Below are 16,301 nucleotides of genomic sequence, written 5' to 3'. Positions count from 1 at the left end.
TCAGGCACTGGAACAGGTTGCCCAGGGAGTGGTGGAATCACCGTCCCTGGGGGTGTTCAATGAAAGGTTGGATGTGGTGCTTAGGGACATGGGTTAGTGGTGACATTGGTGCTACGGGGATGGTTGGTCTAGATGATCTTGGAGGGCTTTTCCAGCCTTAATGATTCTATGATTCTATAACCTTCGTGACTATACTCCCAGCTCTTTAACTGCTCTGTTCTGACAGGTTGGATGCAAGCCCCTGTCAAAAAAGGACAACACAGAAATCTTCCTATGAAGGAATCAAAACCATCCAGGTTCCTTCTTTCCAAAATTCCTCCTGGAAAGGTAGCAATAATGCTGGTAAAATAACGTTTTTTGGAATAGCCTACAGTATCTGAATTCCTTGATCTTCATTCTTTACTAAAGGCTGATATCTGTTAATAGACCTTCTCCCTTCTACCACAATGAAGTTAAAAGCGAGTACTAGGCTGAAGTAGAAATTACAGCTTTTATCTTTGGAATCACACATTTAAACATTTTAAAGAAAATATTGTTACTGACACATACAAAGCTGTACATCTACTGAGATTTGTGTGGTTAAACAGCTTCCATCTAAAAGACTGAGATGCAAATGTAATGGTATACAAACAATCAAGTTGGAACACTATTATTATTCCAAATCAATCTCTGTATTTCTGCAAGTTCAATATTCATCAGAACCATAACTAATACCTGAAGATTTCATCAACTTCACCTGCTCCTCTCCAACAGCAAGCCCAGATCAAATTATCATATTCTGAAGAACTACTGGTGGCTAAATTTTTCATGGGAACAGGGTACAGAATCTCAAAAAAATCATTTTCTTACAGCTTGCTTCCCTTCACACCACTTTTATTATAATCATCCCTCAGTATTTTTTTTTAAAGGGAATATGTTGGGGCCAATTAGTAGTTAGTAGTCCTTGATTCAGAGATTACAGTTTAAACAAGACAGCTCATTTCTTCATGTCTAACAAATAAAAAACAACCCACGGTCTGTGAACATCAAGTTACTTTGCTGTTTCCAAGAGAAGGACGGAAAGAAGGAAGGATAAGTGGTGCCTGCTGAGATTTCTTCTGTCCCTGCTCACAGTTTTCATAACTTTCGTCTTCCCTGGCTCTCCTCCAGCATCCCCACTCCCAGAGCCTCCATGGCTCAGGACACAGAGGTGCTTCAGGATGCTGCCAGCCCTGGAGAAGGGCAGGACCTTCCTGAGCCTGGGGAATGCAATCAGGTGGCTTGAGCTGAATGCTATTGTTCCTCCTGTAAGTGCTGAAATATCATGCAATGAATATTCCTATTTGCTATAGTTGCTTCTGCCCCTAATTTATTGTCAATAATTCCCCTGTTTAATCCACCTTGGGAACACAAAAAGCTCAGCTCAGAAATCCAGGCATATCTCAAAATTGGCCAATTCTAGGCAGTAATCCATGAAGAGTTAAATCCTGAAGTACTGCCAATTGTTAAAATTAAAGCTATCTTCAAGTAATATCCGGAGTGCTGTCACTTCTCAAAAAAAAAAGATATCCACCCACAGGACAGCCAGATGTACCAACTGAATTTAAAAGGGCTGGTACACCATTCAGTGACTATCGAGTGTGCAAGATGATCTTCCAAAGCAACAGACTTTTAGAAGAGGGGGCACACTTCAGAGGCTCATCCAACCCAAGAACACATCCTCTCCTGCTTCTCATCAACATATATAATACCTCCAAGATGGGCCAAAGCTCATGACTTCTGCAATGACAGCTTTCAGCAGTCAGCATTTCATTTTCAAAATGAAATATTCAATTCAGACAAAAGCTGGGAATACAGCACCTGCAAAATTTTTCCCAGATGAACCTCTGAAATCCCTTACTGCTCTGGTTGTACTTCCAATATTTCTTTTAACAACAGGAGCTGAAGCCAAGGCTAACACACTGCTCTCTGCTTTCTTGATCCTTAAAGCTGCTGTTACGTGCTTGCTGTCGCACTGAAAACACACACATCAAAATGGGCAGGGGATTCTAACAAGGGTGAAACTGTTTCTCTCGCTTCATTCGTGACGATGCCACATACATCTAAGCAGCAAACTGCACAGGTTTGTAAAATGATGACTCCTACATCCATTCCTGAAAGCAAACAAGAACAAGCCTACAAGCTTGTGCTGTCCTCCTATTCATGAGCTGAAATCTGTTAACAAATTAAATGATTTACTTGGAAATATCTACCCAGTTAAAGCAAAAGAATTACATTTATGTCTGCATCAAAAGTAAGAATCGGGTAGTTATTAGACAGGAGTACGTATGCATAAAGAACACTTGGCGTAGCACACTATACGGATCTATTCTGAAGGCACTGAATATGTCAGGTGCCCAAGACAACCCTTACACGTTTCTGTGTTCTGGAACAGTGGCTACAAGCAAAGCACAGCCAGAGATCAGTCCCACTATACAAAGGCTGACTTGTCTGTGCGGCACTGATGAAATCTCAGCTCTGCTTCAACCATTCTGCGGAGATGGCTCTTTTGGGACCAGCTGAGTTCCAAGAGCAAATGGCTACAATAGCAGCTTTGTACCAAACTTAATGTCAAGAAGACCCAGGAGATCCATGGAAGGACTCTCCTTCATATTTGGGCAGATCCCAAGGCTGGTCCAGACAGAGTCCCAGACACTTACTGCCTTCCCTGTCGTTCTTGAGAAACCATTCACTATCACGCTGCCAAAGCCTTCAAACGATCCAGCCACAAAACGCTCCCAAGCTGCAGCCAGTCACTCTCCACACGCTGTTGCCTTAGCCAGCACTCAGCAATCCCTTCTTGTTCACTGTTACTTTGTCTACTGCTTTAAAATATCACTCATTGCTGCAATAACTATGAGACATTGAGAGGAAACAGAAGCTTTGTTTGCAATGATGATTAGATTGTATGCAAAGTATCTCCTGTCCTGCCTAACATGCATCACAATGTAAAGCCAATTAAACAGGGAATGATTTGTGCAACAGGAGCAAAGACTATAACATAGAGAGCAAGGAATAAGCACCAAAAAGCAGCAAAACTACCTTAAGCCACAAACAGTAGGTTGCAATTGAGAAAACAGAAAATAACAGCCAACATGACGTAATACACACATGTAAATGCACCCAAAGATACATACACAGTCACAGGCTTCAAGTGAAGAGCTACTAAAATTGCTGGGAATGTTTCTGTTAAAACATCAATTTAATACGTTGTGGAAAAAGAAAAAGACAGCATTGATTACTGTATATGGAAGTAAGAACAAAAAGGATCATCACATTAGTATTACAGAAATCCATGCTGCTCCTATAACTCCTGTCTTTAAAAAAAAAAAAAAAAGATACAGTCAAAACAGAATACAGAGAGACAAAGGGTGATGAGGATAATAAAATGATTCCTCAAAATGATCTAATAAAAGATTAGGATTCTTCAGCAAGGGGACCAATACGAAAGAGAAACAACTGAGAGAATAAAACTGTAAATTAAGGAAGCGTGAATAATCAGGCCCTGTTCACTTCTCCATAAACCAAGAGCAATGGCATCAAATCAAAACCAAAGAAAGCTTTAAAACCTCTACTGACAAATTCAAACAGAATAAGTATGTTTTTTTTCTACATGGAGCATGTTCCAGCACCTGTACGGGAGGATGGCCTGGACAACAGAAGTACTGTGGAGGTAAAACAGGATTGCGCAGACTTGCAGAGCACAGGTCCGTCAAGGGCCATCACCTGACAGCGAATACACCTCTGCACTCCTGCCTGCTGCCGTTAAGGATGGCAAACCGGAGGAACTGATCACTGTATACTTTCCTTTTTTCCTCCCCTTATATTTTCCTGAACATTTTTTCCTAAGCAGACAGCATGGTGAACTAAAAGTAATTCTGAGCAATATACTCATTACTCAAATAAAGGGAAAACAAACCATAATACTAGTCTTTTAGGATTATACTTTATCCCATGTTTTTCAAATATATGAACAATGTATTTCAATATCTTTCAATGTACTAAGCAGTATTTCATTAGCAATAAATTTTTTCTCATGGTAAAATTAATTAGCATAAGTAGAGACTGTAATTAAAACAGCTTGCGACCATCCCATGACCCCGACAGAGCTGGAATGGGAATTAATTTCCTGTTACATTCGTGACAGCAAATAATTTCTGCAACTGATAAAGGTAGTTAGATATTCAACAAATCCCATGCCTCCCACATACTGTTCTGCTATTTCCTTTTTCTAGCAGCCCTTTCTGCAGCTGTTCTTTATAATTAGAAGCAAGATGTTGATGTGCAGAAGCCTTACTCCTGTTTGGAAAAAGGACAGGTCTAACAGGATGAGAATTGTGCACTCTTTCACCAAAGCTGTTCTGGAATGAGTTCGGCATGGGTTTTAACATGGCAGTGTGCTCAGCTGAAAAGGCTTGACATTTTGTGTTGGAAACACGTGACTAAACGTCCCATTACAGCCACTACTCTGCACACAATCAAATTCTGTATTATAAAGCTAAGCTTTATAAGTATATATATATACTATACCCTGAATTAGAACCAAAATCCTGTCAGCTGCAGCATTTACACAAATACTGCTTGGTTAAATTGCAGATCATTTCATCTTCTATCATGAAAAAAAAAAAAGGTATCTTTGGACTAAGAAAGCCATGTGCCTCTACTGCTATTGTCTCAACTCATTTCAAAGCCAGAGTGCTTTGCAGAGTGACAAGCAGCATACACGATCAGACTACAGCAGTCCCGGACAGAAGACACTCTCCAGACAACTAAAAAAAGGCTTTCTGATAAGAACGATGTTTCTCCTTCCTCCAGAATTAAGATAAATGTAGGAACACTGGCGCAGCACTAAGCCCACGCTAGCAGGCCTAGCCGACTGAGGCAAATATATCACACTCCTGACATAAAGCAAGCATCTCCGTGCAGCAGAGCGTTATTGAAATGTCAGTGACAGAGGAAAAACCAGCAATTAACCCAAGAATGTTGGAGGAACACAAAGGAAAAACTTCGTACATATTTAATGTGTAACTCCCGAGACTTTCTTTGCCCCCACAGCTGTGCAGCTGGCTGTGAGCTGGGCTTTGAAGGATATACATCTTACTCTACAGGGGGCTGAAAAGGGGCCAAAGGAAACAGAGGACTTGTGAAGGAAAATAAAGTGAGCCTCACCATACTGAGCGCTCAAGCTAGCTTTCTGCAGCTTATCTGTGAGAGACGTTCTCTGGCAGCCCATTTGCACCAGCACAGACACATTTTCCCAGGGTCTGCACAATCACAAGTGGTACCGCTGGAGTTCAGCTCGTTTCTGTGGCAAGAGGCTTGCAGCATCCTGCCCAGACACGTACACGGGCCCAAGAGTCATCTGCTGAGCAAATTGTTGTCTTCCACTTTCTACAAGGGGAATTTCACAGTTCCCAGAAAGGCTTCTAAAGGAACCTTTCCTTCATTTCACCTTTTCACAATATATGCACCTAAGCTATAAGAAGCCCAAAGAAAATGCAGTTTAGTCTGCTAAATTCACACTGATGCTAAATTTAATGGGGCTCATTGTACTCATTCATCTCAAACCCATTTTGCCAATAGCTTATTTCTCCAAGCCTCATCTAGAAGTGCATCCTTCACTACCATCAGCACAGTTTGACTTGTTAGGTGCAGATACACAAGAGCCTTATACAGCCCATTGTTGGTATCCGAAGAATTTCATGACTCCAGCTGGTTGCTTTTGTTCAAGAACTCTTCTGGCCATTTTGTCACAGAGAAATTCATAATTAAATTGGCATATGCAAAACAAAATAGTTTATTTCTATAACTACAATGAAACCTATTGTCTGTAAAACTATTACTTATGCCAATTAACCAAAGCTATTAAGAAGTGTCTTTTTATGGAAAATAGAATGAATGAAGTGTACATCAATTATGAGCATATAGGCTTTTTTTTCTTAAACAGTTTTTAAATGCAGCTCAACTCACAGCAATCTCCAGTTTTCCTATCCTTCTTAAAAACAGGACGGAGAGTTACATACCACTGATGACACTCAGCACTTTCATCCCATTTCTGAAAGGCAATCTCCAGCTCTTCTTTCCCTGCAAGTGGTCAGAGGTAAGAAATTCAGCCACTTTCAGTCCTAGCCTCCCCTAAGGAGGGAGGGACCCCACGTGGAGCAGGGGCAGAGAGTGACCGTGAAGGACAGTCAAGTGACAAAGTGGCATGGACCAACCACAACCCCCTTCCCCTGCACTGCCTGTGGGGACCAGGTACAAAAGGATGGGGGCAAAGTTTTTTTAGTTTGCTTTTAACTCTTACTGCTCTAGACTGTTAGTGATAGGCAATAAATTATTCTTCCTCATGATGAGTCTGGTTTGCCCATTTCGGTAACTGGTAAGTGATCTCCCTGTCCTTATTTCAACCTGCAAGCTTTGTTGTCATCACATTTTCTCCCCCTGTTCTGTTGAGGAGGGGGAGTGAGAGAACAACATGGCAAAGCTTAGCTTGCTACTGGTGTGAAACCACCACAGCCATATATAATTTCACACCCTTGCAGTGATATGGAGCATCCAAGATCACTCAAAGAGATCATGCGAATTTTAAGCACAGTAGCAAATTTTCTTGACCTGTCAACATGGTTTCACCCTATTTGGAAGTACATTCATCTGTAACGAAAAGTATCTTCCCCAACGTGTCAAGAAAAGTTAGCAAAAGTTTGCAATGGTTTTGTTCTGATTCATTCCACAGCCTTAGAGCTAGAATTTGCCTCACTTCCCTTCTTTCCTCTAAGAACCTGCAGCCTCAAAAAACTGAGAATTAAGCATCTATTAAAGGCAAAAAGAACTATCCAAATAGGAGGTAAATTTCACATTTTAAATGGCTACAATGGTTTCCAGAAAATAATTATATTACTTATAACATTAAAAAGTACATTTGGTTATTTGGATAATAAACAGGATAGAGATGTTTTAGAATAGAATCTTTTGTCACACATCTTTATTAAAATGAAGATGATAATTTGTTTTGTTCTGACCCACCTACAAACTTGCCAACAATTCAAATTCAAGATAGTGAAGGAGAATGAAATGAAACTAAACTGATTTCACTAACTAAACAGACACATTTAGGTTTTTTAAGTACCTGCACATGTCAGCAACACAAAAAACTAAATGGGATGAAGCAAAAACTTCTCTTACTATCACACTGGATATATATAAGATAGGTTTGAGAAAAAAACGTGTACATTTTTAAGTAGCTCTTGGTCCACTTACACTGCCCTTCAGAACACATACCACCAACCACCACAGTACAACTACATAATGCCTCCACATAGTCTGCAGTGCAAGGTTTATAACTCTGAAGTGTAGCACCAGGTTCGAACACCCCCCCCTCCTTGCCACGAACACACAATTCCTTACCATCAGATGCATATGTTTTCTTCTCATCTGTGTCTTCTGTGATTTCGTACATATCGCTATGTGCTCGGGCTAGGCGCCAAAGAAAGTCTCTCTGGTCCGCATACTGCAGTGAAAACATAAATGAGATGCTTCAACCTCGTAAAACATCCATTCTGCCATTGATAGAACAAGAAGGAAAAATCAAGCGAGGGCACATACTAGAAGTTGCACAGACATTTCTGAAACCTTAAAAGGTCCAAATCTATGAGAACTGAAGCAGAACCTCAAAAGAGCAAATAGAGTGGCTGAATTTATAAGCTTACAGTGCTACGCTTCTGGTACTAATCTAATGATTGCTGCCCTCTAACAACACTTCCCTTCACTTCAGAGGTTATACTGGGGTCATTTTTTTGGCAGCCTCCACTAACCTGAAAACACTGGAGGAAAAAACAACAGCAACAAAAAAACAACAACCCCAAACCTCACTACTTCATTAAAATCAAAAATTGAATGTTCTTTTTCATGTTTCAGTCAGCACTCAGTTTCAATTTCTGGGTCATTCTTGAACCAGAGGTGCATTGGTAATGCTGGAGCAGTTATGTTCTGACAAATGCAAGTTTACTTAAAAAAAAAAAAAAGAAGTAAACTTAAAAACACAACCATCTAACAATCTGGTTTATTTTGCAATAGTGCTGTAAATACAAAAAAGTGGGAGATCACAAGAAAGAAGCATACAAAAGAATTTCAGAAGCTGACAACTCCGCCATTTCTTCCTGACTGGAAGGAAAAAACTCCCTTGGAATTAGAAATGATCAGGTCCTCTTTTATATCTTTCCCTCTATAACTCATGGAAACACAGGAGTAGTACGGGCTTTGCTTTTTAAAACCTAAAAAGTTGTCTTTAATGGCTATGCAGTTCTCAGATAAACACTAACAGAGGGTGACGGTGCAACTGCAGCAAAGGCAGTCCTGAATTAGCTGCTGTAGATCACAACAGCAGCAATGCTGCATTCAGCTAGGCACATTTCAAGGCTGGGTGCACCACTGTGCATGGCCAGAGATATAAGCTAGCTCCCTGCGACAGCTGGAGTAGAACTGACCCTTGCTACGTTCTCTCACCTCAGCTGCAGCGCCAACACAAACTGAATCGGGATAGTTTTGCATCACGTGTATGATATAGTGATACATCCAGGTTATCAAAACACTAGCTGAGTTTATTGTATAGACATCCCGCTGTTACTTTGCATTTGTGCAGTGCTCACTCAGGGAAAGTGATGACACGATATAGTGGAGCTCCAGGACAGATAGGGACTGGGAACTGGCTGCTGCTGTAGCCTGAACCGTTTTGGTCTTCAGCCAGCTCGCAGGCTGCTCCTGAGAAAGAGGGCAGCTGGAAACTGGCCCAGTTGTTGTATAGAACCTGGATCCCACTAAGAAATGCAATTTCCTCTTTCCCAGCTATTTAGCTAAAAACACAAATCACTGCTGGAAGATATAAGAAGGCAACCTTTACCGCCAGTTTATTATTCAGAAGCAGCTGGAATCCCTCTCTCTTCTCTTGCTCATGTCCATTATGCAAGCGGTCAGCTTGCTGCAGTAGCTGACCCAGTCCTTCCTCCAGCAAGGAATCTAAGATTAAAGGTGTTTCATCCTCGTTGACAAGGTCCAGGGAATCCCGGCGCACTGTTCTCACTGTTTCACAGCTCACTTCGTCCTCCCCTTCTTCACTCTCTCTCTCAGACTCCCGGTCATAGTCAGACTCCGCATTGGCTGTGGTGTACCTTTCAGGGAAAAAAAAAGAAAAAAACATAATGGAAAATTAGTCTGAGGAGATGCTGTGCTATGACACGTATGGTACACAAAAACCAACTCTTCCTAACAGAGTAGTGTATCTCAGTTTATCCCAGGGAACACTGTGCGATCCAAGCCTCTCAAATGACACACCGTTCATTATTTCTCATGTAACAGACACAACCACAAAAGGTTGAAGAAAGAAAGGAAGCCCCCAAAAAGTTAAGTAGAGCTCAGTCACCAGGGTCCATGTCTTGTTCACATACTTTAAAAGCTTCCCTTAGGCCTTTTAACTGTAAGAATTAAACACTAAGAACAGAGCTAGAACAATTTAGTTAAATGCATGAATTGTAAAAGAAAATTTCAACAAAAGATCCAACACGCTCATCCGTGTAGAAAATATAATTTGAGATTTTTAACCTGTTCCAGGAAATTCAGACATAACAGCTGTTTTGGCAATACCTATTACCTCCATCATATTGTCTGAGCGCTAAACACAAAACAGCTTGTTCCCACTGAAAAGGTACAAAACAGGAGGGGAGCAATCCAAACTATTTGGCTTGAGCAAAGTCAAGCAAGGAGATGGCAGATGAGCCACAGAAAGGCACCCCATGAACAAAAACCCAGGCAGTGATTAGCTGCTAAATTAGTCAAAAGAAACAGGATAAAGCTTAGATCAAAACTGATGAAAATGGCTAAAATTCAGCTCCCCCACATCATACACAGGCACCTAAGCTGGAAATTTAAAGCAGCATTATATATCAACTGATAGAATTGTGGTACGGTGTCTACTTACAGAACGAGACCTGGGTGTGAGGGCATAGCTTCAAACAACTTGAAAAAGATTCTTGATCTATTTGACCCCCTCACATTCTTCTGTGAGCGCTTAACCAGAAGGAGCAGCCCAGGTTAGCCAGGAATTTAAGAAGTTGCACTTCTATATTCGGATTTCATTGGTTTATCTGGGTAGAAGGCAATCTTCCTGAAGCAGTATACTTCAAAGCCCATAAGTGTTTAATTCTAGAGGATATTTGTTGCTGTTTCCTAATTAACCTGTGCCCAAGCTAAATGCTGAACTTAAAAAGTTCTGTTAGAATTAAAAGCTGTCACAGCCTGGGGGTATTTGGTAACTACAGCTGTACTCCCTTTTGTCCTGGCAGACTGTTCTCCAAGGCAGAATCTATCACTCTGCACAAGCTGCCTTTGTCTGGAGATACAGATACGTGACTAGTGTGCATATCTAAAGAAAGCAGTTACACTAAACTGGTCACAGGCAGATAACAAAGTACATTTGGCTATCAAAACTTCAGTTTTCTAAGAACCATCAATTATGCTCAAACATTTCCCTTTCTGAGATAAATAACCTCATTCACCACAGCCTACAACCACAAATTTTAAAAAGTACCATTTCGTAGTTTAAAAAATATATAAATAAGACAAGAAATAAAGTAACAGTCATCTGTTATCCCTGCAAAACCTGGAAACCAAACACAAGGTGATGTGCTGAAGGTTATCCATTAAATTCCAGACCGCCTACTTACAACATGGAGTTAGGTGACACTGGCATGGCTCTCATTCAGGTCGAGCTAAAAGCTCAATTTCATGGTATTTTCTCACGGTTAATGATATTATTAGTTCCCTAGACTATTTCATTTTCAGCACTTAAAAACTCCTCACATTTCCTCTGTGGCTGAGATTTAGCCCAATTCATTATTTCCCATCCTAACCCACTAAGCAGGGTGGCTGTGGGCTCGGCAGCGGTGATACTGTTTCACTGCAACATTTCACTGGTGGCTGCAAACATTTCAGTACTTAAACCACTTTCCACGCTGAAGGATCCTGAAAGACAATAGGGCCTTTAAAAACAAGCAGCAACAGGTGGCTCCTATACACCCCTTTCTTCACCACAAAAACGTGTTTTCTCCAAGACAGCACATACAAGATGCTGCCAGCTTAAAAAGAGATGCAATACTGTATATAATTTCATAAACTCAAGAGTTTTTAGAAAGATTAAGGGATTTAGATATTATCAGCCTATTTTCCCAAGTTTATGATGATGGAAAGTCCTTAAATGCTTTGGTATGTTGAGGCCTCTGGCTAGCACACATCCTGACAGAAAATGAAAACACACTATCTGGAACTGAAAAGCACATGGAAGGAGGCGAAGAAGCCCGAAAGACCAAAGCAGTGCCAAAGCAATATGCAGAAATTAAGTTCTGTAAAAGCCCAAGACCCCCAGGCTCCTGAAAGTTTGTGAAGATTTTCGTCAATTGCATATGAAATCGGAGAAGATGCTTATGTCCATGTGGTTTATAAAATAAAGCTGAAATGTGACTTGTTTTCCCCCCCTTGTATTTCATTAAAAGAATGCAATTGCCAGAAATGAATACACGGCTGAAACGTATCTAAGGATAGTCTTATTCTTCCTCCCAGCGGCTGCTAAAAAGCTCAAATATTCTTTTTCCAAAAAGTGCATTTTCTACCCTGATTTTCTACAATACAAGTTTAGTATTTACATCTCTAGAAGAAAACACTGCATGCCAAAGGCAGCTGGTCCTGAACAGGCTAACATTACACTTATTTGCGTAGGACAAATACCAGGGTGACATGATACACCATTCAAATATCCTATACATATACATATTTACATCAAACGAGAGCTGCTTATCCACTAGTTCTTCACTCCAGTCATTAAACCTTTTTATAGATTTTAAATAAAAAGTAAAAAATCCCCCAACCATAACAAGGTTCCTGATAAAGTAACAAGGTTTTACAGTAAAATACGCCCCCACTCCACACGTCACTTGAGGTACTCCAAGGAGAGTCTGAACAAACCTTAGGATCCTTCCTGGCCTCTATCACAACTTAAAAATTTCTAATGATCAGACGCCACTCGGGGCTGGTATCTGTTAAAAAATATCACCCTTTTCAATATGCTTTATAAAATATCTGTTGGCAACCTGATGATTAAACGCATCTGTTGTTATCTGGATGGCACAGGTCCTGCCTTCAACTATATATATACACACACACACATATATATCTATAATTTATTACGTAGCCTTCTGACACATTACACCACCGTGACTCACTTACTCCCAAATTTTGCTTTCATATGAACACGCGCTTCAGATGAATGAAGCAGTTCTATCACCTGAATGACACCGTATCAGCTCTTTCCTGCCTCACCAATTCCAGTTACTGAGACTGAACACTAAAATGATCTATTTTTATGGAAGTAACAAAGCCTGCTTTCCCACAGATCTATGTCCTTTGTTCTAGGAGGCTGCTCCAGTAATTGCAGGTTTGTGTCCTGATTACAAACCCATGTTGCAAAGTGTCAGTGTGCACCAGCTGACTGGTCATTAGGCCACTACCAAACAGCACCTTACGTCCAAATTCTGCCTCTCTTTCTCTTTGTGCCTTAATTAACTTCTCTCTTTAAATTGTATTTCACGTCAACTTCTTTGGGAAAACGTTTAGTACCAGCACTGCCTGTTTTAGAAAATGTCTACATACTTCAAAAGCTGTAAAATTCATCTGATTAAGGCACAGCAGAAGTCTGGTACGTGTATGCAGCAGACCTCTTGCTTTAATATCACAGTACTTGCATTTATACTGCATTCTTTGTCTGTGTTCTTCAATTATACTGTAGTTTTCACCTGGTTTTAGATTGTAAGAACCTAAGCAACAAAAGTGATCACTGTTACACACTGAGAAAAATTCACAAGAAATACCCTAACCAACAACACCTTAGTTAACAGGAATATGTTTAGATTTCTCACGCTTTCCAGACATTCTAAAATGTATTATGTATGGAAATTTTATTTCTAACCTGATAAGTCTCTCACTTGAGTTTCAGGCTGGGATCCTAATACCCTCCTTCCTGCAAGGTTCCCTAATCAAATGTTTTTGTTTTCATTTTTTTAAAATAAAGTCTCTCCTACCACCTACCCAGAAGTCATGCTTGGAATCACAGCACTTACCTCTGGCAAAAGCTCCTGATCACCCATCATACATTAAGAATGAATTCCTGATGCTCCCAATTCCCATTAACAAACACCTTCAGGGGTTTTATCATGTGTGTGTGTTTGCTTCAAATTGTGCCCTGTCGTTCAGATTCTCAGGGAGCTGTATCTGCCTTCAGCAAGCACTATCAAAATGTAATCAAAAAAAAAATCTATATTCCAAAGTTAAGATCCAGCCCAACTATTGCTGAGTATTGCTGAGTATTGCTGATTTCCCTATAGTACGCTGTTAACTTTCCTACCAAGATGCATACAGTAGCAGAGACATGTCCCGTGCTGATAAGCACCACTGGAAGGCTTCGGTTTTCTTTTTAAGGAGCAGTCTTTATTATCGGGGCCTCAGAGGGAAATAACTTTCCCTTACATAATACATCAGGTGGACTTATTGTAATAAAAGCAAATAAAACCAGGATGACAAACAGCCAGCAGGGAAAAGAAAATAAATCTTTCTTTGCATGACACTGCTCATAAGTAAGTAATTGGGCATCAAAGTCTATAAAAGCTGCCTCAGACATGGCGTTCTGCTTACCCGCCTTCGCTTTCTCCATCATCTGTGGTAGCTGTTCCTGAGTTGGCTGTGAAATAAATTGAACTGGACCCCGTGGAATCACTTCTTTCCCTATGGAATGGGAAACGCCTTCGGCGTGTCACTCTCTGTGTTTCTTCCAGATGGCACCTGTAAGAAAGGCAAAAAGAGAAACAAAACCCACTTGATGGCGAGATTCTGCTTCCGTACCTCTCTCTAGCAGATTCTATCCAATGTGCTCTATACCCAAAAAATTCACAAGGTGACTTGCTCTTGCTTACATAAACATCTTGCTACCATCAGTACCATGGTATTCTACTCTTAAAGCAAGTCTGACCACAGCAATACATATACAAAAGGATAATCATATCACACGGCTTCCTCTGATTTCCTCAGTGAGTAATGGCAGAGGAATCCTGAAGCCCCTTGCAGAACCTAAGATATTTTATTGCGTATCAGAAGTTACCTACAGTTGGCAGCACTTAATGACAAAACAGCAGTAACAAGAGACAAAGATTTACAAAACAAATAACCTAGTCTAGAATATGTCCTAAGCAAGTGTCAATACTTAGTATTCCAGAAGAAAAAACGCAAACTTGGCTAAATATACATTTTTATATATTTTTATACTAATCTCACTGGAGGCCAAGATGCAATGCCAGTGGAAACTAAAGAGACTTTTTTTCCACTTTTTCATTCTGCACTTAATGTACACTTAATTAATCATGGCTGTTTTCCTGTGCTATAGAGTACAAATGTACAACAACAGGAAAAGATGAGGAAGGGGAAGGGTCGATACTCACCTGACTTCACCAATGATTTCTCCAGCTAAGTGCTGTAGGCTGTTTCGTAGCTCCTCCACTTCTTTCCTTAGCTCTGCAATGTTTCTCAACATGAAGTCCAGGCGGTCCAGAACATCCACCTGTTCGTCCTGTGTCAGCAGAGGTGTGTACACAGCACCATCTCCTGCCTCTGCAGGAACTGGCGTTTTGTGCAGGGCTTAAAAAAAATGAGAGAAAAAGTTCATTAGGTGCAAATGGAAAAGGACTTCTCATAGGAAATCTCAGTTCAGCTTTGTTTTCAGAAAATGGAGGATATAAGGCTTAATCTTGAGTACTGCCTTCTGACCTGGCCTAGGGTTTTGGGTTCTTCCACTGGTTTACCACCCCCTTCTCTGACACCTGCACATAGCCACACCTAACACTTGTGCAGCACTAACCGAGGTGAATAAAGCTCTTTTAACCACACTTCCGTAGACCTCCCCTTGTGAAAAATTTAGAAAAAGAGCAAAATCCATACCGAACATCACTAAGACCACTGCAGAGAAGCAAATTGCTGCTTTTGAAGAAGTCCTGACTGCAAATTAATTCAATTTCCGTTCTGCATACTTCTGTATCAACATTACACTTGAAAACTAGCCTGCTTTTCTTCTGAATTACAATCAGCTCTGGAGGCCACCAGCCAGGAGAACAACCAGCCTACAAGGTAACACGTGGCAATGAACAAGGGCAATACAGCTAACTGTGGACAGACTTTTCTGTCCACAGTGTTAAATAAATGTTAAATAAAAATTCTGTTAAATATGTTAAATAAAAATAAAAACAAACGACAAAACAAATAAACCAAACCAAACCAACCAATCAAAAAAACCAACAGCCAACCCACAACTCTATTCTTATTCAGGAAAAGAAAACGAAACAGAAACCCAAAGAGGAGACAACGGGTTTCAAATTGCAGCTGTCATCAACATACGTCATTGGCTTAGGCCAATCTACAACATTTACCAGTTTGCCTGATCTTTTAAGTCTTCTTGCAGATACAGTGAGATCAACCAGCACATAAGGACAGACGTATATATGTGAATTTTACTTGCTTTCCTCTTGAAAGCTTACACTAAATATTATAACTTAGAGCAACACATCACCATTTAAGTCAATTATTTAGGAACACTCTTTTAATATATATATTAAAAAAAAAACACTCTCAAAAGGCAGCCAGATTTGCAGAAGCGAAGGGCCTGTCTTTCTGGGCACCCTGTGTTAAAACACCTGAACTCAGAGCTAACAGAGCACTGCCATTCTGTCCTTTTGCTTCTCAAAAACGATGTTTGCTTTGCTGTTTTCTGCAGAAGGGTCTGCGGGAATCTCAACGTACGACTCCTCAGCATCCACCCTGGTGCCAGTTCTGGGGTGGAACCGCACAGACCTGGATAAAAGGATTCCTTCCAAGTTATGCAGTTGTTAACCAGCAGCAGAGGAACATCTGTTGCAGCAGTCTGCCAAAGCCACCTGTCAAAATCGTGCAGGTGTATTAACTCTCCGGCTCCTGCTGGATGCTGCAGGTCTCCTGCAGTTTATGGCACGTGCAGTGCAGCAGGAAAACACTGAGTTAGAAACATCTAAAAGATGTTTTTGTAACAGGAAGAGGTTAAAGCTCTGTTTACAAGTTACTCAGTTACCACTCCCCCACCAACACAGAAGCAGTGACAGGTCTTTAGATAACCCAGCCAAGGTATTCAGGTGAGCACTCTTTTTCCTTTTTTTTTTTTTTTTTGG

General features: G+C 40.6%; 1 protein-coding gene across 2 annotated transcripts in view; it reads right to left on the bottom strand.

The window, feature by feature from the left end:
• The window catches only part of RMDN3 (regulator of microtubule dynamics 3), a 44,416-nt gene that overhangs the window by 27,498 nt on the left and 617 nt on the right, over positions 1 to 16,301 (bottom strand). The window contains exons 1-6 of one of the 2 annotated variants that reach the window (XM_083839716.1): positions 15,046 to 15,188; positions 14,550 to 14,745; positions 13,750 to 13,896; positions 8,915 to 9,182; positions 7,423 to 7,525; positions 6,042 to 6,102 (exon numbers count right to left, since the gene is read on the bottom strand). In XM_083839716.1, the coding sequence (XP_083695842.1) occupies positions 6,042 to 6,102; positions 7,423 to 7,525; positions 8,915 to 9,182; positions 13,750 to 13,896; positions 14,550 to 14,745; positions 15,046 to 15,052 (782 nt within the window). In that variant the 5' untranslated portion in view covers positions 15,053 to 15,188. Of the gene's footprint in view, positions 1 to 6,041; positions 6,103 to 7,422; positions 7,526 to 8,914; positions 9,183 to 13,749; positions 13,897 to 14,549; positions 14,746 to 15,045; positions 15,189 to 16,301 lie in introns of those variants that run through there. The other variant, XM_083839715.1, reaches the window with a different exon arrangement.

The sequence above is a fragment of the Anser anser genome, assembly GCF_964211835.1.
Source record: "Anser anser genome assembly, chromosome: 5".
In the NCBI taxonomy this organism is placed as follows: Eukaryota; Metazoa; Chordata; class Aves; order Anseriformes; family Anatidae; genus Anser; species Anser anser.
The sequence above is the reverse complement of the archived record's forward strand: the minus strand, read 5'-3'. Positions and strand labels throughout refer to the sequence as shown.